This window comes from Podospora pseudopauciseta, chromosome 3 (assembly GCF_035222475.1).
Source record: "Podospora pseudopauciseta strain CBS 411.78 chromosome 3, whole genome shotgun sequence".
NCBI lineage: Eukaryota > Fungi > Ascomycota > Sordariomycetes > Sordariales > Podosporaceae > Podospora > Podospora pseudopauciseta.
In genome coordinates, this window is record NC_085893.1 from 3,189,435 (window position 1) to 3,217,286 (window position 27,852).

The 27,852-nt window shown below is 52.3% G+C and overlaps 12 protein-coding genes across 12 annotated transcripts; 6 read left to right on the forward strand and 6 right to left on the reverse strand.

Moving 5' to 3' along the window:
- Positions 1-123: 123 nt before the first annotated feature.
- Positions 124-1,295, forward strand: QC763_309010 (uncharacterized protein; the record flags this gene model as incomplete). The annotated part of the gene is made up of 3 exons (XM_062911352.1): positions 124-377; positions 517-697; positions 769-1,295. The coding sequence occupies 3 exons, from the start codon at positions 124-126 to the stop codon at positions 991-993; spliced, it is 660 nt and encodes a 219-aa protein (XP_062767379.1). The 3' UTR covers positions 994-1,295.
- QC763_309020 (uncharacterized protein) lies at positions 999-2,072 on the reverse strand. The gene is made up of 3 exons (XM_062911353.1): positions 1,893-2,072; positions 1,270-1,640; positions 999-1,196 (listed from the first exon to the last, which is right to left on the reverse strand). Exons 1-3 carry the CDS (start codon positions 1,963-1,965, stop codon positions 1,050-1,052), a joined length of 591 nt encoding a protein of 196 aa, XP_062767380.1. The 5' UTR covers positions 1,966-2,072; the 3' UTR covers positions 999-1,049.
- Positions 2,073-2,420: 348 nt separating this feature from the next.
- Positions 2,421-3,521, forward strand: QC763_309030 (uncharacterized protein; the record flags this gene model as incomplete). The annotated part of the gene is made up of 1 exon (XM_062911354.1): positions 2,421-3,521. The coding sequence occupies one exon, from the start codon at positions 2,421-2,423 to the stop codon at positions 3,519-3,521; it is 1,101 nt and encodes a 366-aa protein (XP_062767381.1).
- A 125-nt stretch (positions 3,522-3,646) lies between these two features.
- On the reverse strand, positions 3,647-4,558 carry COA1 (cytochrome oxidase assembly protein 1). The gene is made up of 2 exons (XM_062911355.1): positions 4,242-4,558; positions 3,647-4,182 (listed from the first exon to the last, which is right to left on the reverse strand). Exons 1-2 carry the CDS (start codon positions 4,411-4,413, stop codon positions 3,704-3,706), a joined length of 651 nt encoding a protein of 216 aa, XP_062767382.1. The 5' UTR covers positions 4,414-4,558; the 3' UTR covers positions 3,647-3,703.
- Positions 4,559-5,458: 900 nt separating this feature from the next.
- On the forward strand, positions 5,459-6,598 carry QC763_309050 (uncharacterized protein; the record flags this gene model as incomplete). The annotated part of the gene is made up of 2 exons (XM_062911356.1): positions 5,459-6,043; positions 6,101-6,598. The coding sequence occupies 2 exons, from the start codon at positions 5,459-5,461 to the stop codon at positions 6,596-6,598; spliced, it is 1,083 nt and encodes a 360-aa protein (XP_062767383.1).
- A 323-nt stretch (positions 6,599-6,921) lies between these two features.
- On the forward strand, positions 6,922-7,786 carry QC763_309060 (uncharacterized protein). The gene is made up of 2 exons (XM_062911357.1): positions 6,922-7,181; positions 7,239-7,786. The coding sequence occupies exons 1-2, from the start codon at positions 7,040-7,042 to the stop codon at positions 7,742-7,744; spliced, it is 648 nt and encodes a 215-aa protein (XP_062767384.1). The 5' UTR covers positions 6,922-7,039; the 3' UTR covers positions 7,745-7,786.
- A 60-nt stretch (positions 7,787-7,846) lies between these two features.
- On the reverse strand, positions 7,847-11,970 carry rfc1 (DNA replication factor C complex subunit Rfc1). The gene is made up of 5 exons (XM_062911358.1): positions 11,436-11,970; positions 11,332-11,380; positions 11,241-11,282; positions 8,530-11,184; positions 7,847-8,461 (listed from the first exon to the last, which is right to left on the reverse strand). The coding sequence occupies exons 1-5, from the start codon at positions 11,536-11,538 to the stop codon at positions 8,089-8,091; spliced, it is 3,222 nt and encodes a 1,073-aa protein (XP_062767385.1). The 5' UTR covers positions 11,539-11,970; the 3' UTR covers positions 7,847-8,088.
- On the forward strand, positions 11,859-13,195 carry mrpl16 (39S ribosomal protein L16, mitochondrial). The gene is made up of 2 exons (XM_062911359.1): positions 11,859-12,409; positions 12,718-13,195. The coding sequence occupies exons 1-2, from the start codon at positions 12,011-12,013 to the stop codon at positions 13,033-13,035; spliced, it is 717 nt and encodes a 238-aa protein (XP_062767386.1). The 5' UTR covers positions 11,859-12,010; the 3' UTR covers positions 13,036-13,195.
- A 344-nt stretch (positions 13,196-13,539) lies between these two features.
- On the reverse strand, positions 13,540-14,774 carry rpl15 (60S ribosomal protein L15). The gene is made up of 3 exons (XM_062911360.1): positions 14,495-14,774; positions 14,194-14,350; positions 13,540-14,120 (listed from the first exon to the last, which is right to left on the reverse strand). Exons 1-3 carry the CDS (start codon positions 14,579-14,581, stop codon positions 13,753-13,755), a joined length of 612 nt encoding a protein of 203 aa, XP_062767387.1. The 5' UTR covers positions 14,582-14,774; the 3' UTR covers positions 13,540-13,752.
- Positions 14,775-15,792: 1,018 nt separating this feature from the next.
- QC763_309100 (uncharacterized protein) lies at positions 15,793-18,633 on the reverse strand (the record flags this gene model as incomplete). Its single annotated transcript, XM_062911361.1, has 3 exons — positions 15,793-16,479; positions 16,537-17,216; positions 17,271-18,633. The coding sequence occupies 3 exons, from the start codon at positions 18,631-18,633 to the stop codon at positions 15,793-15,795; spliced, it is 2,730 nt and encodes a 909-aa protein (XP_062767388.1).
- Positions 18,634-22,806: 4,173 nt separating this feature from the next.
- On the forward strand, positions 22,807-27,469 carry QC763_309120 (uncharacterized protein; the record flags this gene model as incomplete). The annotated part of the gene is made up of 3 exons (XM_062911363.1): positions 22,807-26,192; positions 26,278-26,843; positions 26,896-27,469. Exons 2-3 carry the CDS (start codon positions 26,527-26,529, stop codon positions 27,467-27,469), a joined length of 891 nt encoding a protein of 296 aa, XP_062767389.1. The 5' UTR covers positions 22,807-26,192; positions 26,278-26,526.
- Positions 24,566-26,189, reverse strand: QC763_309110 (uncharacterized protein). Its single transcript, XM_062911362.1, has 2 exons — positions 24,993-26,189; positions 24,566-24,931 (listed from the first exon to the last, which is right to left on the reverse strand). Exons 1-2 carry the CDS (start codon positions 25,809-25,811, stop codon positions 24,779-24,781), a joined length of 972 nt encoding a protein of 323 aa, XP_062767390.1. The 5' UTR covers positions 25,812-26,189; the 3' UTR covers positions 24,566-24,778.
- Positions 27,470-27,852: the final 383 nt, after the last annotated feature.

Below are 27,852 nucleotides of genomic sequence, written 5' to 3' on the forward strand. Positions count from 1 at the left end.
TCCATGTCAACAACATTGACTTGATTACAACCTCACCCACACCAACATCTATCTCACTTTTACTTTTTCCCCTTTTTATTTTATTTCATCAGGGGTGACAAGAAGGAAAGGAGGGAAGGAAAAATGTCCCACCACTGCCACGACGAACACCACGACCACTCTCATGGCGGGGAGGGAGAACATGACCATAGCGACGACATCACGCCCGCGCTGCAGTTTTCGCTGTACCAGCACATTGACTTTGACGGGGTGGCGACGCTGAATGAGGCTACTTACGGGTCAGGGAAGGAGGTATTGAAGAAGACGTGGGCGGAGAGGTTGAGGGTTGAGCCTGAGGTTGAGAGCGATGGGGATGAGCAGTTGTTGGTGAATGTGCCGTACGTATTCCTACTGTTTTTTTTTTTTTTTTTTTTTTTTTTTTTTTTTTTTTTTTTTGTTTTTTCCTTCTCCTGTTTGGGTATAAGAAAGAAGTGAAAACTGTAGGGCTTTGGAAGTTGGCTGATTTTGGGAGGGAAGATTTACCGGACAGGTCAAGCTGCATAGTATCTTGTTGAGGACATCAGACAGTGATTCTGCGCCAAAGACGATGAAAGTTATCATCAACAGGGATGATGTCGATTTTGATGTTGCTGAGAGCGCAACCGCGACGCAGGAGTTTGAGTTAGCCCGGACGGGGGAGGTGCAGGAGGTTGCGGTGGTGAGGTTCCCCTTCACTTCATACAAAATAAAATGCTGAGAGACTGAAAAATTAAAATTTTTAAAAAAAAGAGAAGAGCCCGCTTCAACGCCGTCCGCCGCCTGTCTCTCTTCTTCCCCGACAACTTTGGCGACGGGGACGAGGACGTCACGAGGATATCGTACATTGGTTTCAAGGGGGAGTGGATGCAGCTGGGACGAGCACCGGCAAACATCCTGTACGAGGCGGCGGCGAACCCGAGTGATCACAAGGTTAAGGGGGTGGGGGTTAACCAGATGGGAAGTGACATTCAGTAGTAAGAGTCAATTCATGAATAAGATGGGGGGTTGATTTGTAAGAGACAAAAAAAACACTACATGAAATCATCCTCCCAATCTGACCCCCTGTCCTGGTTGCTGGACTGGGCCAGGTTCTCCTCGGTGAAGATGTCGTCGTAGGCGTGGTCCTTTTGGTATTTCTTCTCCTGGCGCTCTTTGGCGATGCGGGCTTCTTCTTTTTTCTGTTTTTATTTTTTTCCACACACACGTCAATTAACCAAGTTAAAAGAGATAGAAACGGGAGGGATGACTAACCCTCGCCAGAAAAGCACTATGATCCCTCTTCCTCAGCTCTTTGAGTCTATCCTCCTTCTCCTGCCTCAAGTCAGGGTGCTTCTCCACCTTGGTCTTGTTGAGCCTGTTCACGATGGGGTTCTCCCTTTGGGGGATCAGGATCCGCTTGACTTTCTTCTGGTCCTTGAACGAGACCTGGCCGACGGCCATGGAGCCGTCCTTTTTCAGGTTGGACCAGGGGGTGTAGATGATGGTGATGTTGTCCTTTTTGTTGCCCTCGATCGAGTTGGCCTTTGTCAGCTGGCCGAGGTCGGTGAGGAGGGGCTCGGGGATGGCGTCCCAGGTTTGGCCTTCGGGGAGGCGGAGGTAGATGTGGGCTGAGGAGAGCTTGTCTACGTGGAACTGCCTCGAGCGTTAGCGAGGGGATAGGCATGAGTGACCAAGGGGTGTGGAACGTACCCTGAAGAAGAGAAGAGTATGAGGGTGAGTTCTGTAGGTAGGTAGACGAGGTCTTGGCTGGGACCGGGAACGGTAGGCGAGGCAGGCTTACCAGACATCTTCCTCCCAGCCGTGCTTGATCAGCTCTTCGTCTGTGAGATGTTAGTTTCCGTTCTTCGAACATGGACTTGAACTAACACACTCACTTTCAAACTTGTCCTTGCCGACATAAATGTACGCCGGCGGGTCAACCACGGTCGAGGTGAAATAGTAGACCATTTTGACTCGATTTGCAGAGGATGACCTAAAGAGTGTATGATATACCTGCGGCTGTAAGATCTCTGCTCGCCCTGCTGCTCAGCGTTACTCCAAAGAGAAGTGAAGAGGGAGCTCCAGAACCTCTGCAACCCAAAACCAATCAATGAATGAGAGGACCAAGTGCAGGCAGGCCACTTCAGCCTTGAAAGGGTTAGGGTTAAGGCTTATCATGCCCAATCCCCGGTAGGGGCAGATCGGTTTATCGGAGCCCGAATCCCAGTCCAGTTCGAGCTTCCCAAATTTCTCTGCTGCCGCCGCGGCCGATCGACCTTGAACCCGCGACACCTCGCCGTCGTCGCCGCCTTTTTTTCTCACTAGGGGTTCGACGCCATAACCCCAATGCCATAATACGACGACAAGCACACCGAGAGAACCAATTGACCAACCCCTCGAGGGTGCATCGCACAGCAACAAAAATGGCCCCCCGACTGGCGCCAGCAGGCGCAGGACTCACCCTCCGACTACCCCTCCGAACAACCTCCCCGGCCTCCCTCCTCCGAACAACGCAATTCCACACTTCCACCCCCCAATCCGTAAAACTCGGCTGGTCCACCCTCCCCCCCCGCGCCAAACCAACCCGCTTCAACCAAGTCACCTCGGGCCTCCCCGCCCCCACCGCCGGCCCGGCCGCCGCCCTCAAGCGAAAAGCCCAGTCCACGCCCGTCCGCGCCGGCGTGCTGGCCATAAAGAAGGGCATGACCGCCTTCATGGGCCTGACCGGCACCCGCATCCCCTGCACCGTCCTCCAGCTCGACCGCGTCCAGACCGTCCTCAACAAAACAAGAAAAGACCACGGGTACTGGGCCGTGCAAGTCGGTTTCGGGGAACGTGACCCGAAAAACGTTGGCGCGCCGATGCTGGGGTACTACGAAGCAAAGGGCATCGCGCCCAAGGAACAACTCGCGGAATTCAAGGTCAGGGATGAGAAGGGGTTGCTGCCGGTCGGTGTGCAGCTCATGCCGGACTGGTTCTACATCGGGCAGAGGGTTGACGTGAGGAGTAACTCCCGGGGTATGGGTTTTGCGGGTGGCATGAAGAGGCATGGGTTTTCGGGGCAGGAGGCGTCGCATGGTAATTCGAAGAACCATCGGACTATTGGTTCTGCTGGTCCTTCGCAGGGTAGCGGCAGCAGAGTGCTGCCGGGCAAGAAGATGCCCGGACGGATGGGGAACCAGAGGGTTACGGTGCAGAACCTGCCGATCCTCCTGATTGATAACGATCTTGGGATCGTGGTTGTCAAGGGAGCTGTGGCGGGGCCGAAGGGGTGCGTGGTCAAGATTCAGGATGCGTGCAAGAAGCCGCCGCCGCCGGAGGAGCACATTGAGAAGACGATGAGGGCTTTGAAGGAGAGGTTTCCCAACGCGGAGGAGCATTTGCAGCAGGCGAGGGAGAGGCATCTCGAGCTGAAGAAGGCCAGACGGGAAAAGAGGATAGAGGAGATTTTGGCTGGGGGGTGGGAGCCGACGAGGGAGCAGGCCGAGATGATGGAGCGGGCGGCTGCTGAGGATGGGGCATGAGAGTTTGGGTGGGGAGCAGCAGCAGCAGCAGCAGCGGGCTACGTTGTAAAGGGGGGTGGGGAGGGGGGGGAGAGAGGCCTTTGGTGTTTTTGTTTGATTATTTTTGAAATGTATGATATTTACACTAAATGTACAAGTACTGGGATGCGTGAGAGTGTGCCTCTTTCACTGATGTCATCTGACTACTTCCTGAACCCCCTCTTGGCAGCAAAGCTATCACCCTCATCATCATCCAGATCAATCCCCAGCTGATCAGCCCCCGTCATGACCTTGAAGGGATCCTCGGCTCCGTCCAGCAGGTCAATCTTCTTTCCCCCATCCATCTCCAAGCTCCACTCTGTCGTCTCAAACACGCCCCTTGGCGACGGCCTGAACGAGGCAAACCGCATGACGCCCTCCCCCTTTGTGCCCTTCACCCTGAACGTAATATCGATCCTGCCCTGGACCTGGTTGAGAGTGCCCGAGATCCAGGGGATCTGCTGCGCAAAGTAGATGTTGTCGCCGAGGTGCTCGCGGCCGACGTCCGAGGTGCGGAGGGCGTAGAGGGTGGCGCCGACGACGGGGGAGGAAAACTTTTGGTAGTTGAAGATGGCGACCGAGGCGACGCCCACGCAGAGGGCGAAGAGGGGGAGGGTTTTCATCCATCTGGAGGAGGGGAGGGCTGAATTCACACGTTAGACTTGGAAAGAGGGAAGTGGGAATGCTATGGGGGTTACACACGGGGAAGCTCTCTGTCTGCTCTGCGCTCCATGAGGGGGCCGTCGCCTCGTTTGGGGGCTGGTATTAAGGTTCGTTTTTGTATTTGCTGCCTGAGGGGTTGTGTCCGCTGTGATATTTGGGAGGGTATCCGCCTGAAGAGGGCCGCCCTTTGTGTTAACCTTGACAGCAGCATGTTGGGAGTCGTTGTGGTTTTGCGACTGGGGTATCCGTAGAGGTTCGTTGATTCTAGCTCAAGCAAGCAAGACAGCCCACTTTGGAGAGCTCGTTCGAGGGCTTGGCGGGAAGCTTGGTAGTCATGGATTGATGCATCTTATTGGGTTATGCGAGAAAGGATATGGGGTGCATAATCGCTTTAACCGAGAGTTTCTTTCAACTACACTCACACTTCATACTTCATTTCATGGCTGAATAGCCTCGGATGGTTTTCCTTTGTTTGAAGACCCCGCAGATTTGATCAGCCACCATGGTGGGACACTTTACCGTGTCGAGGGAACCCTCCGACCGGCAAGTTAAAATAAAACATCCGAGAAATAGTAACGTTGGAATGCCATGGCAGCGGCACAGCGAGCGTTGTTGGGACGAAAACGAGAATTACAGTTGGAGCCGGTGATGTATGTTGTGAAACAGAGTAGTTATGAGCTAAGTCTTCGAACTGGAATCGGCTTAGAAGGATGACTTGTCAACAAGGATGGAACGGTTTTCTTAGTAGATCTCACAAATCTACTCATCACGGACTGTGGAAATGCCTACCATGAGAGACCAATGAAGAAGCATATTCGTTCATCTACCATCGCATCCCCGTCGTCTCGCTTGTCCGCCACACGGACAAAAACTCGGTATATACGTCATCCAGGATTTCTCACTGAATCCTTCATCCCAGCTCACACGACTACTCTCTTACACAAAAGCCCAAGCAGTTATCCAGGACAAGTCCCGCAGTACGAACCACCGAAACAGTAGATAGACTTGGTCCAGTCCGCCACCGCCCGGACTAACACAGACAAAAACAATACAATCACTCACACTCTATTGTTTGTTTTCTCCCCATCTCCCAGCCAGCAAAACCCGTCTAGACCCAAGATACCTGCCTCGCTGTGCGTTTCACTCATATACCCACCCACTTCTCACCCTCCCCAATTCCCTCCACGCATCCTCTCTGTCAACTACCGCCCGTTATTTTCAGCCCCCGGGAAGCATACCACCCCCAATTCTTCAACATGGTAGCCACCACCGCTGGCGGCTGGCTCCCCCCCCGCCTCCCAACCCCCTTTGTCTACCCATCCTCATCAGTAGGGACCTCAACCTCGTCGAGCGGTCGCGGCGGTGTCTACACCGAACTCAACAGAAGCCATTCCTCTCCCTCTCCCCACCCATCAACCCCCACGCCTGAACCTGACAACAACTCGAGGGGGTTTCTACTACCGGAATCAGAACCAAGGATACCACCCCGAAAACCGATAATCATGAACGGCAGAGAAAAAGACCGGCATCGCAACTTCCCGCCTGCGGCGCCGAAATCGTGGATAAAGTACATTATCTTGGTCACGGTACTGCTAGCAATGGACGGGATCATCTCCCTTGCGCTCGTCTCATCAACCGTGTCTTTTCTCCATAACTACGGAAAGGGACCCTTCGAGATAGGCTACCCGTTGGGTGTGTCTGGCTTCCTGCTCTCGGGACACCCGGCCGGGTTGGTGACGAACCATGGGCATGCTGTCAATGCGGCGGGTGGGACGGCGGTGGTGGTAGTTGGGGGAGGGGGGGTGTTGGGCTTGTGGGGGTTGTGGAGGTTTCATTCGCGGGTGGGTTTATCTCTTTTATCATCACAGAAACAAGAAGGAGATGCTGACAAAAAATAGAGGAGAAAAGACTATGCAAACTACACTCGTTCCCCACTGCCCAAGGTTTTTCAGGCCTGGGCTGTTGTTGTGGTCTTGTCGTTTTTGCTTTCGCTTGGGGCGTTGGCGTACACTTTTGTCGAGACGAGGCGGACGAGCGGGCAGAGTATTGATCCGAATGTGGCCGAGGAGTACCAGTTTCCGCGGTTGTATCCTGATGATAGGTGGACGCCCGAGACTTGGTTTGAGGGTGTGATTGCGTTGCCGATGGAGAATTCGAGGGATGAGGAGGTGATTAGGGAGAAGCTGAGGTTGATGAGGGGGTGGAAATGGAATACTATTCCCATGTTTCTGCTTGGGTTGACATTGGTAGGGTTGGTGGTGAGGGAAGTGGTGGTGTTTGGAGGGTGGGTGTCTAAGGGGAGGAGGGTGAGGGAGGAGAAGAGACAGGAGGAGTTGGGGATGGCAGGGTTGAATGGGATGAGTGGATATAGGGGAGTTGGGGATGGGCCGTTATGAAGCTCGGTACAAATAGTGGTTGATTCTTGTCTGGAATGCTCTGGTCTTTTCTGGTCGTTGAATTGCACCTTTGATCAGTCTGTTGCGTCTAGTTCTGCTCGGGCTTGACATTGTGATGAAATAACACTTTTAATTCTGTGATAATTCGACATATTCATGCATTGATCAACTTGTGGTGTCGTAAGTGCCAGATCAGAGCTGAGGATGTAGGTATGCAAATACCGAATCCTATGCCGTCTACCGGCATTTCACCTCTTATATGCCTCTATCCATCATAACTACGGGGCCGCCAAGACCAAACTGTTGCGCAGCTGTCAACGGCAGCCACGGAAGCTTCACAGCAACTGTCATTTCACGAAGCCTTCTTCTCACCGAATCCCCAGTTTCACTCTCAACACTTCTCAACCACACACAGAAAGAATCCTCCAACCAACAAAAGAAATGCCACGAAGAACCCCCACCCCCAACCTCACCACCCTAACCTCAAAGCTCGAATCAGCCTCAACCCGCCTCCGCAAAACCTTCAAATACACCGATGACAACAGCACCGACGATGACATCCCAGAAGTGATGGACGAGCAAGGTATTCCCCTTCCCCTTCCTTCTCCTCCACTTTATCCATTCACTAACCTCTCCCCAGAACAAGAAACCCTCATCACAACCCTCACCACCCGCAATGCCCACTCCAACACTCTCACCCTCCGCCTCCTCCTCACCCTCCCCGTCCTCTCTTCCCTCCCCTACCTCCTTTTATTCCCCACATCTCCCCCCATCTTCCCCCTTCTAGCCCTCTCCTCCCTATCATCAACCCTTTACCTGCTGTACACCCTCCCCGTCACCTCGACAGGCTTCAACGCCCTCGACAAACCACCCCTCAGCATCCAAGGGAAGATAATCCAACCGCCAGTTGCCAAGTCCCCGTTGGAAGAGTACCTCCCCTGGTTGAACTTGTTGCTAGTGACAGTACTAGCATTAATGGGCTTAGTGCAAGAGAAAACAGGAAAAGGTGGGGGGCCTCACCCGGTATTGCTAGGCGTGCTACCGGGCGTGGTGTACGGCGTTTGTGTTGCAACAAAAAAGACGATGGCGGGGGTGGATGTGGAAAAGGAGTTGGGCCGGTTGAGGTATGGGTATAAGGGTGCTTGAATTTTACACATTCATACATTACATACGTCTAGAAAAATATCAAAAATATATCTCACACACTCGCACACTCACACACTCACACACTCACACACACAAATCTTTGACAAACTGAAATATTGGTAAACCAGAAAGGCGAAAGGATAGTGAGAAATTCAAAAGTGTATGACAATGGCCAAAGCTGAGGTATCTATATGCCATGTTCCTCCAAATCCCATACCATGGCAAAGATATACACCTAAAAATACGCCAGATAACACCACCACGACGGCCTGTCGTTTCTGCACTGTACCAACCCCCGAAAACATAACCCTGTCAACCGCCCAAAAACTACTCTTATCTCACGATCAAGCCTTCTTAGGCCGTCCCCCAGGCTTCGCAGCCGGCTTAGCCTTGACCCTGACCGGCACATCCTCCTCCTCAGCCTCATCATCATCCATCACCACTGCCGCTGCCGCCTTCTTCTTCGCCGCCGCCGTCTTCTTCGGCGCAGCAGCCTTCTTCGGAGCAGCCTTCTTCTTGGACGCCTTGACATACTTGTCCTTGCTCAAGTCCAACTCCTCCTCTTCATCATCCACCGGCTCCGCAATAGCCGCCTCATCATCATCCTCCTCCTCAATCGCCTCCTCCAAGTCAGGCACGTCACGGCTCATCTTCTTGGCTTGAGCAGGGAGGTTGGTCGCCCGCATAAAGGGGACAGGGTGGGAGGCTTGGTTGTATCTATCATTTTACGTTAGTATTTTGATACGAAAAAAAAAGGGGAGGGGGGTGGAGAAAGAGAAACATACATCCTCGTAAACGCCGACTTTGTCTGCGTGTCGATATTCACCTTCTCCTCGTCCTGCTCACCCACTCCCAGCTCCTTGATAAAGTCAAAGTCTTCCCTCGTCAAGTAGTAGCTATCCATCAGCTCAATCACATCCTCCACCGCCTCCTTGCCTTCCAGCTCCAGCTTCTTCACGAGCTGGCGCCACAGCACAGGCAAGTACTGCTGGCGAATCTCATTATGATCGCCAGAAGACTTGAGACGCATGTGGGAGTGAATCTCACGGACGTAGCGGGACAGCTTGCCGTACTTGCTGTTGTTGCCCAGCCAAGAGGTAAACGTGGGCTGAGCGCCGAACTGGCCGGCAATGTAGGAGGCCGGCTTGACGGTGCTAAAGACGGCATGAGTAGGCATCAGAGACCAGTGCTGCTGGGGACCGTGGATCATCCGGTCAACCAGATCGCCATCGCTGATGCTCTCAGCCGCCATGTCGACCAGCTCAAGATGCTTCAGGTTCTGCTCCTTTGGATGCATGCCCACGCCCCCTATAACATTGGGCTTGGCGCGCAGGTAGTTCTCCTGCACCATCAGGTAGCTGAACTCGTGGTCGTTGAAGTACAGTTCAATCTTGTCGTTCAAGGTCGCCTTGCTGGCAGAGCTAAACATGCCACCGCCAATAATCTTTTGGCAAATGTCCCATGGCTTCAAGATGACGTGCTTCTCCCAGGCCTTGGCCATCGCCTTGGTCTGATCAAAGTCCATCGTGGTCTGGTCAAGTTTCGCCGTGGCCAGCATGTTGATGATCTGCCGGATGTCCTTCCCGCTGCCCTCAATCAAGGCGTTGACGACCGGAAGAGGCATCTTCAGACCTTCTCTGTGGCAGATGGTCATGACACGAGAGCGAATCTGATCAACAGTCGGACGTTGGAACTTGATGTCGAAAGCAACGTGATCAAACGGCTTCATCTTTGGCAGACGGCGGTCGTTGCAAATGAGGATCATGGGCACCTCAGTCTTCTTGCAAAGTTTGGCCAGCGCACCAACACCGCCACGATCACCAGCAGACATACCATCCACCTCGTCCATGACCAGAACGATCTTCTTCTTGGCCGCATCCGCAGTTTTGCCATCGCCAGCAAAGTAGCCCAACAACGAGGTGTTGTTGACAACCTCCATGACCCCGTTCTCAACAAGCTTTTTGCTGCGGCTGTCGGAAGCATTGCTCTCAATGACATCGTACCCCTCCAGCTTGGCGGCGAGGTGGGCCGAAGTAGTCTTGCCAATACCTGGCGGGCCAGAGATGATGACTGCTCGGTAACCACCCATGCCATCAGCACCCCTCTTTTGAAAGTCGTACTTTTTGTGCTTGGGCCAATTCTTAAGCCAACCCTGGATCCTCTCTACGTTTGCCTTGTTGCCGCAAATCTGGTTGAGGGCAGTAGGAGCGTACTTTGATGTCCAGAGTTGGGTAAGGGGTACCGTTGGCTGGGGAGTTGGAGCTGCGGTTCCACGGGCGGCAGCAGCAGCCTTGGCAGCCCTCGTCGCCTCGGCTCGCTTGATCTTTTCTTCCTCCTCCATGCGAGCAGCTTCCTCTCTGGCTTTCTGCTCCTCCTGCTCGCGCTTCTTTCTGGCGGCCTCAGACCCCTTGCCACCACCGCCACCAGCAGGCATAGTCTTAATGAGATAGAACAGGCCTTCCTCGTCAATAGTCTTGATGTTGTGCTCCTTGATCTTCCTGAGCTTGCTGGGGCCGGCGTCGTCACCGAGGACGACAAAGTCCGTCTTGCTGCTTGGGGCGCCGGTGACCTTGCCGCCATATCGTTTGACCAGGGCTTGACCATCTTCACGGGATATTGTCTTGAGCAGCCCAGTGAAGACAAATGTCTTGCCGACAAGGCAGTCCTCCTCTCCTTCGGGAATGTCAACAGTACCAGCCAACGGAGCCGGACCAGCATTGCCGCCACCGCCCTTGTTCTTGAAATCAAACTTCCAATTCGGGTCCTTCGGGGGAGCATCAGGTGCCTGAATCGTCGGAATATTGGCAAGAATGTCCTTGACATCATCCGGCTCAGCATCAGCGTCCTTCTTGGCTTTCGTGGCGCGAGGTTTCGCAGGTGCAGCCTTCTTGGGAGCGGGCTTCTTTTTGACCACCTCCTCCTCTGACTCCTCGCTGTCGGTGACTGGTGACTTTCGCTTCTTGCTCGCGGCAGAGGCAGCTGGTTTCTTGGCGACTGGTTTCTTTGGCGCAGGTTCGAAATCGTCCTCCTCAGACTCATCCTTGACTTTCTTCACAGAACGGGAAGCAATCCGTTTGGGCTTGGGTTGTGGCTCCTCCTCGCTTTCCTCCTCTTCGTAGTCATCCTTCTTTCTCTTGTTACCTCTGACGTCAGCGGCAAAGATGTCGTCTCCCGCGTCCTCGTCCTCGTCGTCAACAAATGCGTCGTCATCGTGGATGGTGTGCTTCTTGTAGGTGGTTACCGGCTTCTTCGTCTTTGGCTCAGGGACAGGCTTGGCGGCCGGTTTGGATCGTGGGCTGGAGCGCACAGGGAGCTCGGGCGTGGGTTTGGCGGCAGCCTTCTTTGGCGTGCTCGACGTGGTAGTGGCAGCTGGTTTAGCCTTGGTGGAAGCAAAGTACTGTGATGTCGAGATTTCGGTGCCCTTGGCTTCGATCGGCGCCCTGCGAAGCGTAAGTCACAAACCGTCCAAGTATCACGATACTACAACCAAACATACGCTGCCTTTTTCCTCGGTGTGCTTCTGGTACTCCTCTTCACCCTGTCGAAATGTCAGCTATGTCTCACGAAGAATTATCGAGGCAACCTACTCTACCACCTCCTCATCCTCATCACTGTCCTCGACGACCTTTCTCGCTTCTGGAGCAGTGTCAGCAACCCATTACTACCCTTCCGAACCCAAAGGTAAACCCACTCCCGCGCCCCTTTTTCTCCTCCTCCTTCTTCTTGGGCGCAGGCTTCGATGGCGCCGCCGCCGCACCGCCCTTTGGTGTAAAAAACGATCGAATATCAGGCATGGTGGTTGTGGTCGTTCTGCCCTCAGGAAAGCCTTCCAATTGAAAATCGAGCGAAAAAGAGAACACCTTTGCCTTTAAAAAATGCAACAATTTAAACCCGTTTGAATCGTCCCTACCGTTGTCAAAAAGGGGGGGTCTAATGGTAGGCACCCGTCGAAGCCTAGAAAGAAACTCGATATCGGCAAGTGAAAGGGAAACGCGCTCGGAGAGTGGTGACGCGAGCCCTACCTACGTGCTCTCTCCTCTTGGCGCGACGACCCACACAGACCACTTTAAACTTTATGCCCCACTTTCAACCACCTTTGATAGCCCAAGCTCCAACCCCGGACTTTTTGCCTGCCGAAGTTATCCCGATCTGGAGCCAGCAGCTTTTTGGAATTGGCGCGCAACACCACCACCACCATATCTGGTGATAGAGAGGAGCTCTTTAATAACCCCCGCCGTTCCAGCACCCCAGCAGCCAACCGCAAAAATGCCACCACGACCCTCCCCCCCCCTCTCCTCCCTCCTCAGCGCCCTCACCTCCCTCCGCCTCACCACCCCCCGCCCATCCCCCCTCCACCATGCCACCACCACCATCCGCACCTTCACCACCACCCCAACACTCCAAGGCTCCTGGCTAGAACCAAACCTCCTCCGCAAAAACAAAATGATGAAAGGCCGTCCCCGGGTCCCAACCGGCGGCTCAACCAAAGGAACGACCGTCGTCTGGGGCGACTACGGGCTCAGGATGTGCGACCACGGGAGACGCATCAGCGCCAAGCACTTCAAGATGGCCGAGGACACCATCAAGGCACGGCTCAGGGGGCAAAAGTACAGGTTGTACAAACGAAAGTGCTGCAATGTGGGGGTGTTTATTAGTGGGAATGAGGTTAGTTCACCGCACCCTTTGTTTGAGTTGTGGTGGGGGATGGGGGATGGGGGATGGTGTGGAAGGGGAGGGGAGGAGGGGAGGAGGGGAGGTGGTATAAGGGGGATCCGGGGGTTTTCATGTCAAATGGAGTCGATACCCAAAAAAACGGTATCAAAAAAGGCAGAGATCTGGGGTCATGAGGAGGAAGGGTTCACACCAAAAAGCGCTGCACCTAATGCGACGGGGTTGATATCATGGGATCAACATCCAGAACAACCACCAGAAAGCACCGCTCAACAAGAACCATGCTAACACCCCCCAAATAGATGCGCATGGGCAAAGGAAAAGGCTCCTTCGACCACTGGGCCGCCCGCGTGGCCGCCAACCAGGTCATCTTCGAGATCCGCGGCGTCCTCCACGAGCAGGTCATCCGAGACGCCTTCAGGCTGGCAGGCAACAAGCTGCCCGGCCAGTACGAAATCATCACCAAGAACGACCCCCCCGTAGTCGGCATCACCAAGCTCGAAAACGGTCTCACCCTCGAAGACCTCAAGAGGCCGAGGAAGAAGCTTCCTGCCCCTGTTGTCGAAGAGACATCCACATCTGCCACAGAGGCGAGCTCGAGTGCTCCTCCTCCTTCATAGTTTTACAAAAGGGGGGAGAACGGACAGGAAAAGGGAATAATGAACCAAGTGTATAAAAATGTTTTATTAGAAGGGATATCAAAAAAAACTGTACAATCAATCTAGACACTGAGAGAAAAAAAATCTCGGTGAGTGAAACAGGGAGACATTAAAAGGCTGATCCTGGGAGCTTGGAACCTGTGATATCAAAGTGGCACCATGTCACATGTGCATAGGGGGCAATGTTTCGATATAAAGTTGGGAGATATGGGGTTGACACTTCCGAGGCACTTAACTGCCAGCTACACTTCGAGGAACGGGCAAACAAAAGCATAGTCTACAGTAGCAAGTTACGGAGCGGTCTGATATGCCCTTCCAAAAAAGCCAAAGTCACATCACCTGGCAAGACGGCACAAGGATAAGAGGCAATCAATCCCAAACTCCAAGGGTATTCACAATGCATTCATAAAACAACGCCTGATGGACAGACAAAATTATCATCGAGTGTAGCCTTCACGGCACACTGGTCCATTCCTTTTTCTCTCTCTGCTCAGCTAAGACCAGATTCTCCATAGCATAGCTCCCGAGTTCCTCAAACGAGTACCAGACCTCGCCCAGTCAACGATGCCAAAAAGCACGTCTGAGATGCCACGAAACAGGAGAACCAGAGCCGAACCAGCCCCATCATCGTCTCCTCTGCCATCATTGAAAATGACACGGTCAGCGACGACCGCGCATTTACCTGTAGCGCCAGAGGGAGAGGGTGTTGTGGCGCTTCCAGGTCTTTCTGCGGCCAGCCTTGGTCTTGTTGTAGCGGTGGCCCTTGTTGAGACCGCGGGACTTCTTGCCGGTGGCGGTGAGGCCGCGGGACTCGCGGTGCTTGTGCACGGGGTTGACGATCCAGTTGATGCGGGGATCGCGGCGGATGGCCTTGTGTTGGGGGTCGACGAGGATGACCTCGAAGTACTTATAGGTGGAGTCCTGGTTGATCCAGTAGGAGTTGAGGACGCGGAGGTTGGCGCAACGGCGGCCGACACGCTCCTCAGCGGTGGCCTTGAGGGAGCGCTGGTACTTGAGCTGGTTCACACCCTGGTTGGTGGGCTTGCCTGTGAAGTGAAGGGTTGGTCAGCTCCTGTTCCTCTTTATAAAAAAAATAAAAAAAAACGGACAAAAACATACCATAAGTAGCACCCTTGGGGACGGGCTTCTTGCGACCACCACGGCGGACACGCACGCGGTAGATGACATAGCCCTGCTTGGCCTTGTAGCCGAGGCGGCGGGCCTTGTCGGGGCGGCTGGGGCGGGAAGCACGGTGGATGACGTTCAACTGGCGGAGCTATATTGATGCACTCTCAGCAAATGTTCAACGAGTGTATAGCAAGGGCGGTGGTCAATCGCAACAGAGGTTTCCCGAAAAAAAAATCCCACATTGCGATGCCAACCGTCCACATGTTCTCTCGGATATCGGATATTAACTGACCTCCCAGCAGCGAACCCGGAGAAGGAAGCGAACGACATCGCTCTGCTTCTTCTTGGAGAGCTCTTCGAGGTACTTGAGGGCGCCCATTTTGCCTGTGCAGAGTCTCGCCGGTCAGCGTTTTGTTGTCAGAATGAAAAATGAGGCAATTGAAATGTTCCTGAGCAGAGAGCTGCAAGAAATTGTCGTTGTCTCAGTGGCGGGAGGAGGGAGGGGGGGCAGCACTCACCGGATTCCTGTGGTTAGTACGGAAGGGAGTTCGTGATCGGGAGTCGAAGGTTGCCAAAAAATCGAGAATTTTGCAATTGTGAGGGAAACCCGCAAGCCCTAACAGTGGGCAGGGCGCTAGACCAATCCTGGAATCGTGCGTGTGGTCCAAGCTCCACCTGCCCCACCTCCCAATTTCACGTCTTGGCATGCTGGAGACCCACCGTTCTTAAACTTGAGATTGATAGCTCGAGGCTCTGGACTTGGGGCAGCTCTTCAGACTGCACGGCAATTGGCATTCCTGTTTTGAAAACGAAAACAAATCAGATTCATTTTCGTCAAACTTCACATTCAAGCATCACACACCAACTCTCATCAAAATCAGCACAGTCTCAATTAAAAGCCGCCAACTACCTGAAAAGACTAGGCCCCAGGAGCCAACTAAAAGAAGTGAATCCGCAACGAAAGCAAAAAAGAAAAAAGAAAAAAAAAAACAAGAAAAAACAGAAAAAGGGAAAATCGCAAATCTTTGTTGTAATGCCCATATCAGTTGATCCATCCCTAAACCAAGTTCGAAAAAGTTCCCGTTTTGTAGTATCAGATTACATAATGCTCCCCCGTTGAAGCTCCCCAGTTGAAGCTCCCCTTTCTGTCTGTCTATGGCAAAGTCTTCTGTTCGTCAAATGGAGAAAGCGACGGCTCGACGTCTGAGCAAAGAGAAAAATAAGAAAAAATAACTGAAAAGGGTTTTTTTTTTAATAAAAAAAAAAAAAAAAAAAAAAAAGAATGTAAGTGACTTTGTCTGGCCAAAAGGTTTCAAGAAAATTAGATCTCAAAGAAGAGAAAATAAAAACAGGCCAAGCCAGCTGTTTGGCAATACGGAACATGTCCTGACCAAAACCAACCGCCCGCCAACGCCCCTAAAAAAGCAAGTGGTCACCCTCGGGCAAACCATGATGTAATGTTGACATGTCCCATAAGCCTCGTGCCTCGTGATGAAAAGGATCGACCGTCCCAGAAATCTCTTCATGCCCTAGTCTTTCTTTTCTGTATCTCGGTTCCAAATGAGCGAAGTCTCGTCGTCTTAGGTCATCTTAACGCGCTGGGAAATCGAAACGCAGCGCAAGTAAATACAAGTACAAAGGCGTAGCTGTTGTAAAGCACAAACGTCGAAACCGTCCTAGCGAGAGTTGAGAGAGAGTCCCTGGAAAGAGCCAACCCAATCTGCCTGGGGTCCCAGAGCCGGCACTGCTTGATCCTGGGCTCCTGGTGTGGTGGATTGGGGTGGTGGAAATCGTCCGCGACCAGCAAAGTCGCTTCCTTGAGGAAAAGCGTTCGCATAGGCATCCACACCCTGAACCAAGCCGGGCGCGTACGGCATGGCTCCAGCACGAGCAGCCGGGTTCGCAAAGGCGGAATAGGGGTTGTATGGAAAGTTTGTTGCGGGGTAGTTCTGGTTGGGAGCCACTGCACGTTCGGCGAACGGCATGGTAAATGCCGGGCGTACAGCTCGATCGGCTTGACCGGGCGCCGAGAAGGCGTTCTGGCCTTCTTGTTGGTTGTCCTGACGTCTTCCTGCAGTCGCCAGGCCCCGGTTCACGACCGCTCCAGGACCAATACCGCTCGGAGCCGGAAGACCAAGGGACGGGCTCGCGAAAGATGCCGGATTGATGGCCGACATCCAGATGCGAGTTTTGTAGATTTTGAAAAGGTCTGTGACGAGAGAGTTGAAGTTGATGTATGAGTCGGCAAAGTAGTAGAATGTGAGCTTCTTCCAGTCCCTGTCCAGCTGTTAGTCACAAGTTTTGCCTCACTTCAAAGTAGGTAGAGACTTGCACTTGAAACTCTGCATCCAGAATCTCCATGTTAAGGCCGTGCTCTTTTACTTTCTGCTGGCAAACACGCTTGGCCTTGGCCTCCTGTCCCTCCTTCTCACGCAGTCCCTGAATCTCATAGGGTTGCGCGAGCCGCCTGATAAGCTTTGGTTTCAACTCACCCGAGTTAGGCTCCTGCATATGATTCTGGCTCGGGGGGCCCATGCCGCCCACAGCGCTGCCCTGGAGGCCGTTGGAAGCGGCCATGAGACCAGCACCAGCCCCGTCCTGTGAGGTGGCGTTTTGTGAGTACATCATGAGCCATCGGTATTGCTCCTCAGCATAATGCTCCTTGTATTCCTTGGCCGTCTGCCAGTCTACATTGTCTTTGGCGACGGTGCCCAGATCCGTACCACGATCAGCCTCGACAATTACCAGGTCACCAGGCTTGACGCTGAGACCGGTGCCTTCCTGAATGTAGAAAACATCGGCTCTGGAGCACTTGAACAGGACGATGTAGAGTGACTGGGTATGCCGGGGTTGCGTCACGCCGTACATGCCCCGATGCGGTGAGATGGGCCTGTTGGCGTACGCACCAGGCATTCCGCCGTACGGAGATGCATACTGGTTGTGATACGGTCCCGCCTGTCCGAGACCTTGCTGTGCAGGACTTGCGGCGTTTCCAGACAAGAAGTAAGATGGGACTGTTGAGCACGTCAGCAAGCCGAATCTGATATGAGACCAACGAAATGCCTTACCTTGATTGCCAGTATTGAAGTTGGCATTGTCATTATACGCAGACGGAAACTCTTGCGAATGAGAAAGGTCCTGAGATGCCTGCTCAAGCGCCGCTTCACTGATCGAGCTAATGGAAGCCTGACGGGTCGGCACATCGGCAAAAGAGTGACGTCTGCTTTGAGGAGGTTCTCCCAGACCACCGAACCCAAGTGAGCTCTGCCAGATGCCCTTCTTGACATTCTCCAGCTTCCTGTTTTCAATCAGGTAGGGAGTCCGAAGAGTCCCCGGTCCGTACTCGCTCATCCGTCGTGCAAGGCTCCTTCTGGCTGCCATCTCAGAGCCATCATTAGCTTCATCGTGCTCATCAATGGCGTAGTCGGATTCCTCTGGAACCGGCTCCTGTGTAAAGTAGCCATTGCCCAACCCCCAGGATGAGGTAGAGGCCCTAGGTCTCAGCCGTGCTTGGTTCTGGAATTGCTGCTGTTGCCGCAGCATTATGTTCTCCCGGGTGAGCATTTCGATCGTCTTGGCCTGCTCCTGATGCTGGCTTCCCTGCAAGGAACCAGTACTGTCGTCATCATCATCCTCGTTCACCTTTCCGAGCGACGAATCGTTTGCCATCTCGCTCAACATGCTAGGCCGAGAAGGACGGTGCTGAAGGCCAGAATGGCCCATCGGCCGGACTCGAGAACCAATAGTGGAAGGAACACCAGCGGTCATGGCCGATTCAGAAGGCTCAAGCTGGCCTACGGAATACGACTGGGATCGGTACGTCTTCGGGGTAGGGTGCAGAGGAATCGGGAACGGGAGCTGAGAGTTGGGTGTCTCTCGAGGGCCGGGCGAGGTTTGTGTGAAATCATTGCCAAAGAAGGAGCTTGCTGTACCTCCGGGGGGCGCTGCTGAAGTCGGAGAGGGAAGCACCTCAGTCAAGCGCGAAGGAGGTTCCTTTCGATCGGTATTCCAGATACCAGTGTTTCCCCAAGTAAACGTGCCACTCCCCGAATGGTTTCTCCCAAGCACTCCGGCAGAGGCTCCCCAGACAGAAGCACCTGGGTCAGCGGCAGGTGTGCTCGGGTGAGAGGTTGTCGGAGACATTGAGCTACTGGCAAAAGACTCTTTTCTCTGGCGCAACGGTTGCTGCTGCGTAGTATCGTTCAACCAAGAAGCTCGACGTATCGGTTTCGGGGGTTGAACAGTGGGCGGGATGTTGTCCTGGCGGAAGGCCTCGGGCTCATCATCAGAGCTGGCGAGAGCCTCGGAGTCGGGCGTCGACCTCCGACCCAGTTTATCAAGCAGTATCGCCTGGCTGCTGGGGGCAACGCCTGAGAAGGGCCCCTGGCCCTGCTTGGGCGGAGGGCCCGTCTTTCCTCCACCGGAGCTCATAATGTCGTCGGTTGGAATTTCAAGTCAATTGAGAATGGGCCGGTCGAGCTGAGCCAACTATTCACCTGACTATGGCTAGCAAGGTGGATGATGGCAAATGATGATCGAGTTGCCCGCTGCACTAGCCGGATGACGTTAAACAAGTGGCGACTAGTGATGAAAACTCAAAAAACCTCAGATCTCTAAGACCTTTATCGGATATCTCTAGGGCGCGTGAAGGAAATCAGCTGTAGGCCTAGTCAGCACAAGACCGGAGAGTGGAGTTTGGGCGATGATTGTCATCGACTGTGTGCCTGTTTATTTGGGCATACATCAACTGCCTGCTGACACGAGACGAGCTGGAGCTTTGAGAACACAGTCCAGCCACGAGCAACACGGAATGAGCCCATTGGCAGCTCGCTCTTGGTCGGGCATACACAATGAACTGATGTATGCCTCTCGCCAGACTTCAAGAAATAGGGGGTCACTTACACAACACAGTCTGATGGGAAACTCTATGTGGGGGTATTTGTCGCAGTCTCTAGAAAGTTGAAACCAAAGAAAAAAGCACAAGGATGGAAAAAGTGAAGGACGAAATGTCAACTAGAGTAGAGCGTAGGGCTGTGTATCGTGGCCGACGATATCAAACTGGAACTGAGGGCGGCGTTTGGGACCCAGAAGACAGGAATGAAAGACGGTCTATCCCGGACTCTTGCCGAACGGATGGAGCGTAGTACCGGAGGCTCCAAACCCAATCCTCATGAAACCGGCCCTAGTGAGTGAGTCCTATGGAGACGACGGACTGTTGCGGGGTTTATAGTTTTCCGATGAGAACTGTCGAACTTTTTATCGATGCGCTGACTTCGCGGAGGGGTGCGGCAGCGCTAAACGCGACCTCCCATTACAGGCGCGAAGCTCTCTGGAAGGGTTGAGGGTATCTGGCCGGGCAGTGGGCCGCGTATTGCCGAGCAGTCTTGTCTTGTCTTCGCCGCCGTCGAGCAGCGGGAGAGTAGGTGAAGAAGAGAAGAGAACAAAAAGGGGGGAGGAAGGGCGGAAAGGCGGGAAGGGGTGGCTCTCAGGGAAAGGGAAAAGGAGAGACAAGAGTGTGTGAGTGATGAAGATGTCTGGCTGGCTGGCTGTCTGGCTGTCGGGAGTGTCCTGTTCAAGGATGGATGCGCGAGGGTGCAGGCAAGGTAAGCGTGCTGCCGCAGCTGCTTTAGGAGGGTTGAAGTGTGGGAGCGGGGAAGGCACGTTACTCGTTAGTGGCTGAATCCTGGCCAGGCTAGCCGAAGGGTCAAGTCACGCTGAAGACCGCAGGAGAGACGAGAGAGAGACCTGAAGGCTCCAAAGGTTGTGTGTGGTTTGGTTAATGAAGATGATGCTGTGGCAAAACGCCGTAGGATTTAAGTTTAGAGTCCCTCGATGATGCCTGCCCCCAGGTTCCGGGAATGGAATTGAGAGATTGCTCAGGAGGTCTCGTGCCGGGCGTAGTCTTTTGTTAGTGGCTCCAGTCAAGAAACTCGAAGCCCCAGCACCGCCCGTGAGACAAAGAACTATCCACTGCGCGATGGACTACTGTTGGGTGGGCATCCCAGCTCGCGGAAGAGAGGAATTATAGAAGATACCGTGGGTACGTAGGTATTGTGATGAACTCAAGTGGCAGGGAAGGGGACAAGACAGGGACGACAAGAGACGATGGGAGGGAGACAAGGGTTGGGTGCTAGAAGGGTCTAGGTCCCCGATTGGAGCAACCAGGCCAGTGCGGAGTGTTTCGACAGACACCAAGAGATGGAAGCCCGGCCGGTGACGGTGTTGATGTTGTGCTGTGGTTGTGGTTGTGGTCGTGGCCGTGTTCAATGGCTAGAGCTGCATGGAAGATGCAGCCAGATGGGGTGGAAACGGGGAGCTCTCTTTCTTTTTTGGTGGGGTGGTAGCATGGGTCAAACAATTTGATGTTGACGCTAGAATGTCTGTTAACGTGGTACCTGCTGCATCTTCAACCCTCGATCCTACCCGCCCCTTTCCCCGCGGACAACCCGAATACCACCAATGCCACAAACAACGACCCAAGGTAGAGATGTTCCGTCTACGCAGTAGGTATGGCGAGAGTGTCCCGTGGTGGTGAGGGCAACTCAGAAAATGCAGTGGGGTTCTGGGCGATCAGGGTTCCCGATAGTGATGCGTTTGGTCTGGACGAAAGAGGTTAGCCCAGTGTCGAGCTCTGTCAAGGCCGACAAGGCGTTTCTTTCATGGGGTTTCTTCCTTTTTTTCCCCGCCATGCCCAGGGAACACAAATTGCGGGGAGGCTTGTGCCGCCTAATCAACCGCTGGACTTCGTGGATTAAGGTCAACTAACTATTACCCCTCTTTATTACTTGGCCACTGATTTATTAAAAAAAAATCAAGCGTTAAATAATTTAATGTAACTTACTCTACAATCTGACTTAATATAGTTATTGAAGATTATGTCTCATACAGGCTTATAACTTTTGTTTAGACAAGCATTTACAGTGCTCGCAGTAGTGAAAGACTTAATATCTAGTATCTATAGCTTACTATTGAAGCTTATAGCTACAGCGCTTTACGACGCTAAGCAACAAAGTTATAGAAAGTAAACTTTTGTAGTTAGAGTGATTTGTCTGCTATATACTAACTTTGACTTTGTAGTAGGGTTCATATTTAACTTTTATTATATACCTCTAAAAACCTTATAATGTTTCGTATACCACAATAAGCAGATAAACTAGAGTTTAGCTTAGCAAGCTTTAATTTAGCTGTGTTTTATTTTTTAAAAAAAAAATGTGCTTATAGCTATATAAAACAGGGCAAATTTTGTTACTAGCTTATCGAAAGTGTGGGTTACTGTGAGTCAATTAGCCCACAAATTATTCCAGGCACTTATAGGGCTTTAAATAGCCTAAATATAAAATTTAGGCTATTTAGTTTACTGTCGCAGCAGATGCAGAGCTTTGCAGTAGCTTGCTCTACTAAGTAGATATTTTGTGAAGCATCAAGTAAGCACTAGGTGAGTACTAAGTAGACACTGAGTAGTGCAGAGTAGGTATCAAATAGGTGCTAAAAGAGCATGTGATAGTTACTAGATAGATATGTTTTGAGATATTTTTGCCCTGTGTAACGCTTATGTTAGGGCTGCTGCTACAGAGTATTATAGCAGTAACTTATTGTAAAATAAGCCTAACGGGAACTTATTTTAACAACAGATATTTAGAGTTAAAAGTAAAATAAAAAGTTTGTATAGAAAATATATAATTAACTTAAAATACTTCAATTAAATATATTGCATAATTGATATCAATATTAAAACTTACTAAATATAACAGTTAATCTAGCTCTTTGAAGTTACAATTTACTTTCAAATTTACAAGTTTAAGTTATAGGAAATATTTAATTTTTATTTTTTATTAACGTATTTAATAGTAATTAAAATATATTCCGGAAATAAATGATATAGTTTATAAACTTTAAAAATATAAATAGAAAAAAAGTTTAAATTAAATAGTAAATTACAAATAAATGTTATATAGTTTACCAGTACGTTACTATTTTGGTATGTATTAAGCGTAAGGCTTAGAAAAATTCTGAACTTGCCGACCCCGGAGTGGTCAGGTGACAGAGAGGAGGTAATGGTCAGTTCACCTACATGTGTAGACGAAATGTGGGGAAGACGTCGGTAATGCAACGGCGGTTTGGCTGGATATAGCACAGGTCTGATATACTAGAGGAATGCAGGGAAAGGGTCCCTCCGTCCCGTCCTTGGTGTGCGGCGCTTTTGCAGCAATTTCGTCTCGAGTCTTGTTCGTCGGGATTCAGATCATGATCGCCTCGCCTCAGTCAGTGGAGATATATAGGTTGGATGGGCAGTGCTGGTGACACCCGCTGTCAGCTTTTCTGCTTGCTTCTCAAGATTCACCGTCTTGTCTTGAGATATCTTGACATAAACATCAGCATGGGCTGTGAGTGGAGGATCGGGAAATGCAATTGCTCTCTCGCGCCGCCCGAGTGCATGATTGATTTTCTGTCTCGTTGCTGCAGCAGGCTCGAAACGGCCCTGTCGATGCAGCTCAAGGGAAGGGAGGTTCACCGAGCTCAGTGGTTCCTTCCACTCACGAGACCTCAATCTGCTTCACCGGGATTCCAAGCTTTTTTTCCTCTCATCCAGCTTTGCCATCACCTCATTGACCAACCCCAGCTCTCTCTCTCTCCCTCTCTCTCCCGCGGTCTGGATGCCCGTCGAATCACGCGAATATGTGCGTATGGCCTATGGCCAGCAACAGGTCTTGATGCAGGAATGCCGCATGCTGCTGTGCAACCCACGGAGGAAGGACTGGCTTCGTTGAAGAAGGCTGCCCTCAGTGCCCCGCTCTCTCTAGGTCTCTCTCGTGTCTTACGCTGTAGCTGTCTAACATCCATTTTGACGAAGAGGGTCTAACGGCCACCAAGACACATCACGCGGACCCCATGCTCGACGTTGAACCCGCACCCAAAGGTCAACTCTTAACACCAGCAAAAAGCCAGAGGGCAGTTCGCGCAAGAAGCTATGGCCATTTTTGCCTCCCTAACCACGACCTAGAAGCTCTGACGATCGAGATCCCAAAAAGATACAATCGTCATATCTCAGTCACAAACAGGAGAGAGTCCTTCAAGAGGACATAAGTCAACTGACGATCAGCAAAGCCCCTGCATTGCATACCTCACCTACATACATACCATGAGGAAAAGGCCCAAGCCCCTACCCTTGAGGGGACGCGGCTGGGGGTTGAACTTTCATCAGCCTAAATTGTTTCTCGAATGGGGCGGGCCCTTCGAGTGTGCTTCTTCTCTATTGAGGTGATGAGAGCGGGAAACCCCAGATTTCAATTTCCCTTAGGTTACTACCCCCCTGTCACCACCACCAACCCCGACCCCTCCATTGATGAACCACAGACGTCAGTTGAACAAAGCTGGGACCCCGCGGGAGAGAGACGCCACGGCGGTTCGAGTTCTTCTCAGAAAGAAACTACCCCGCTAAAAAGTTCACTTTTGACAGCAGGGCATCGTTTCTGTTGGGATCCGCCCTGGATGTGTTTTCCGCCCTTTCAAAGGGGAGGGGGGTCGCTTTACCCCGGAATTCTCGTTCGATCTGGATGTCACTTGTTGCTGTGGAAGTCTCACCAGCAAGCTTCTGCCATGCCATAATAGAATATGGGTTTTGTTTGTGTTTTGCACGCGGCATTTCCCAGATGCTTCCCCGAACGGCTGGGAAAGGCGAGCTCACGATATGCACCCTGATGCAAGTCGAAGCATCGAGAAGGACGACCGACCCTCTTTGAGGTCGTCGTCACCGAGGGATGATTTCATTTTTGCTTCTTGGTAGATCTATGCAAGTTGCTTTGCCCACCGGTCTGGAGGTTTCGACGACGCCACGATATTGCTACCCACACATGCTGCCACAGTGCTACTACATATACACAACGCTCTCTCTTTTTGGGGTAACGAGGTTGGGGATGATGATGATCACTTCCCTTTGGTGATTTCTCCAGCTGCAAGTCGTGGCGAGACATGTTTGCGTTGACGGCAATTACACCACGCGGCCTTCCCATTCTCCGCGTAACTCACCTGCCAGGTAATCACGCCGCCGGTCACGCCGAGAGTAAGCAAGTAGGAAGACGTCAACGGACAGATGCGGGGCCCTGTCTATGTTGTTGTTGTTGTTGTTGTTGTTGACAAGCGAGCAGGTAGATATAGATGGGCTGACATGCACAGCTCAGTGCCACTGTGTGTTACCTCGACGTATATAGCTCAATGGGATATCAACGTAAAGGGTCCCGGGACTCGGTTGGCCAATCATTCTTCACTAGAACTGTCACAACTCAGTAAATGGTTTCGAGGCAAACCATACTCATCACTGAACTTTGCCGAGGGCAAGAAACGACTACCTCGACCACCTCTTCCAGAGCTACTTTGTGAAATAACATCTCGATCCGCATAACAGCCACCAGCTGGGCATTTATTTAAATTCTGCTACATGATATTCAGCAGCACACATGATATCGCTATTTCCAGCATTTTACACGAGCATACAAGACTCCCCCGTCCACACCATTAGGTCAATAAGCTTTGAAACCACCTATTTCATACAACCTATAACTTCCTGCATTCCCAGATCTTAACCAGGTACACTATCCAACCCACCCTTCCCAGTCGACTCGGGAACAGCTCCCTTTTGCGCCTTGAGCTTCTCCTCAAACTTGGCAAACTCCTTGATGGCGATTTCCTCCTCTTCGTCAAGCACCTGTTCCACGCCCTGAACTTCCTCAATCTTTTGCGTTCTCATGTCAGCAATTGCTCCCGGAAAGTGTGCCAATAGCATAAAAACTCACATAATGCATCAACATGCCCTCAATCCCATTCTTGAGCGTAACCGTGCTCGAATCACAAGTCCTGCACGCGCCCCTGAGTTTCAACATGACGATGCCATTCTCAAAACCCCTGAATTCGATATCCCCTCCATCTTCCTGAATCGCTGGGCGGATCCTCGTTTCCAAGAGCTCCTTGATCATGCCAACGACTTCACTGTCGTTTTCGTCGTATTCTAGACTGTCCCTTTCCCCGGATTCCTGCTCTTGCTCTGCTGTGGACGGGGAGGAGGCAGATTGCTGGGAGGTGTTGACAAGGGGCTGGCCGGAGGTGATGGCTTCGGTGATGAGGGAGAAGATCTCGGGGCGGATGTGGGCCCAGACGGCGTCGGCGGATTTGGTGACTGTTATAAAGTCTTGGCCGTAAAAGACCGAGGTGACGCCGTCGACGTTCATGAGGTTTGCGGCGAGGGGGGAAGGGTATGGAGGGGAGATGGTGGAGCGGGGGGAGAGGTATTCTACGAAGGGGGTGGAGATGGACTCGGGGAGGACGGGGTGGTTGGGGAGGAATTTGAGGGAGTTGGCGTTGGGGGTTGGTTCGGTTTGAATGAAGATGGTGCGCTTAGGTTGCTGGGGAGAGGGTGTTGTTGGGTGCCATGATTGGGGTTGGAGACGGGGGCGGAGGCCGGAGGTGGTGGTGTGGGCTGCTCGGCGGGGAGGTTGTTGTGATGGTGGTTGGTGCAGGAGACGGAGGAGGGATGTGGTTGTTCGGCGGCGGGCGGCGGCCGAGGAGGGTTGCGCTACTAGAGGCGCGATGCCTCGTAGGAGCTTGGTCGATGGCATGGTGCGCTGATTCCCTACGAGCGCGAAATATAGATTGTGTTGAGATAGAGTAAGATGGGCTCGGTAGGTCAAGTCTGAAATTATGGAGGGGCCGAAAGATTGCCGGACGAGACCCGGCAGCGGGATGGCTGACAAAACAGTTTGTTCTGAGTTGATCCGCTAAAATATTTGCTGCGTCATAGGTCTCGGCGCAGGGCCCACTTTATTTTGAACCCTGCCTGTCACTTTATCTGGACTTTCAACATCTGGAGAAGGGTGATGTGAATAAAGCATCCAAATGTACATGTCTGTCTCGTCTTTTATGAGACTTCCGTACACATAATCATAGCATGCCGTCTGTTAGAAACTAGTTGAGGTCCCAGTGCCAGTCAGTGTACCGCAGTAAGTGAAGCTCTAGTTACCGCACAGTATCCACACAGTCTAGAAAAGCCGTTCCTCTAAATTTCATGTGGGTCGCCGTTGAAAGAAAACGCGACCAGTTGCCAATTGGTCGCCCAAACATTCAGCTTCAGCGAATCACCAGTGTGTAAGGACCTTGTTCGAAGACGCAAGACATCTCACTCTTGAAAGGATTGTTCTAAACATCTCGCCAATCTCGAACCCAGCCGACCCGGCGAATCACAGACTTCAACTTACAACTTTCACGCTCTCCCACCCGATTGGCGCTCCGTCTCGAACCTCACCTCCAGTTTGCGCCAGCACTGAACACACAACCATGGCTCAAGACGATGGCGGGATGGCCTTGCCAGGTCTGAACAAAGGCCCCAAGATCACAGAAGTGACAGCACCCACCGCCTCCCCCCAACCATCACCATCACCATCAGCAACAATAACCCAACCACCAACCGAACCATCACCAGCAACCCTCGGCGCAGACGAAGAAGAAGAAGAAGAAAAAGAAGAAGAAAAAGAAGAAAAAGAAGAAGATGATGACCCCCCTCCACCCCCAAAACCAGCGCCAAAACTCTGCGCCGTATGTAACACCCAACCAGGCAAATACAAATGCCCCCGCCCCGGCTGCGCAATGCCATAGTACGTCTCCTTTTCCCGTTCCCACTACCTCAACACTAACTCTCTATTCCAGCTGCTCAATCCCCTGCCACAAATCCCACAAATCCAACCACCCGCCCGACCCTCCCGCCCCAACATCCCAACCCACCCCCCAAACCACCGCTCCCAATCCCTCTCAGCAAACCAACAACGACCCCTACAGAATCCTCCTCGACCACGCCCACGTCTTCCAGCGCCTAGTAAAGAAATACCCCTCCCTCCCATTCGTCCTCGACTCGATCCACTCCCAGACTTTGCCCCCTCCAACACCATCTTCCAGTACAACAACACCGTCTTTCCTCCAGAACAATAACAGGAAAAGAAAAGAACCGCCTTGGTCAAAGGATGTAGGGTTGAGGAAGGGGGCGAGCGCGCTGAAGAAGGCGAGGACGGACCCGACGGATAGGGGGGATGGGGTGAGGGAGTTTTGTGATGCGGTGCTTTATTTGTTGAGTTTGGGGGAGGAGGAAAAGGGGAAAGGGGATGGGGTTGGGGATGGGGGGCCGAGGCCGGTGGCGGAACGGGCGGTTAAGGAGGTTGGTGAGGAGGTTAGGAGGGAGGAGAGGAGGATTGTGGAGGGCTTGTTGAGGGAGGAGGAGGGGGTGTGATTTGTATAAGGGGGGTGTTCGGTTGGTTTACATAATGGTTTTTTGGGGGGTATAAGGGGTAAGGAAAAAGCATGAGAGGATCTAGGTGGGTTTATATATATAATTTAAGGGGAAGGTAAGGGCGCATATCCAGTGTTTATAGATGTAATATCGGGGGTGGGAGAAGATTTCCATGTCATGTTGTGATGTCATGTCGAGGGTGGTATGTGTCTAATTAATACATCGAGGCATGCAGAGAGGTGAAGAGAAGATGCATTAAAAAGCCCCGGTTATCCAGTGGTAGCTGAACTTACATTTAACACGTCTAGCATGCACAGTCTTACTAGGCGCACAGGCAGGCAACTCGTCGTTTCCGCGGGCGAACAACACTGGGAGCGTTCAGG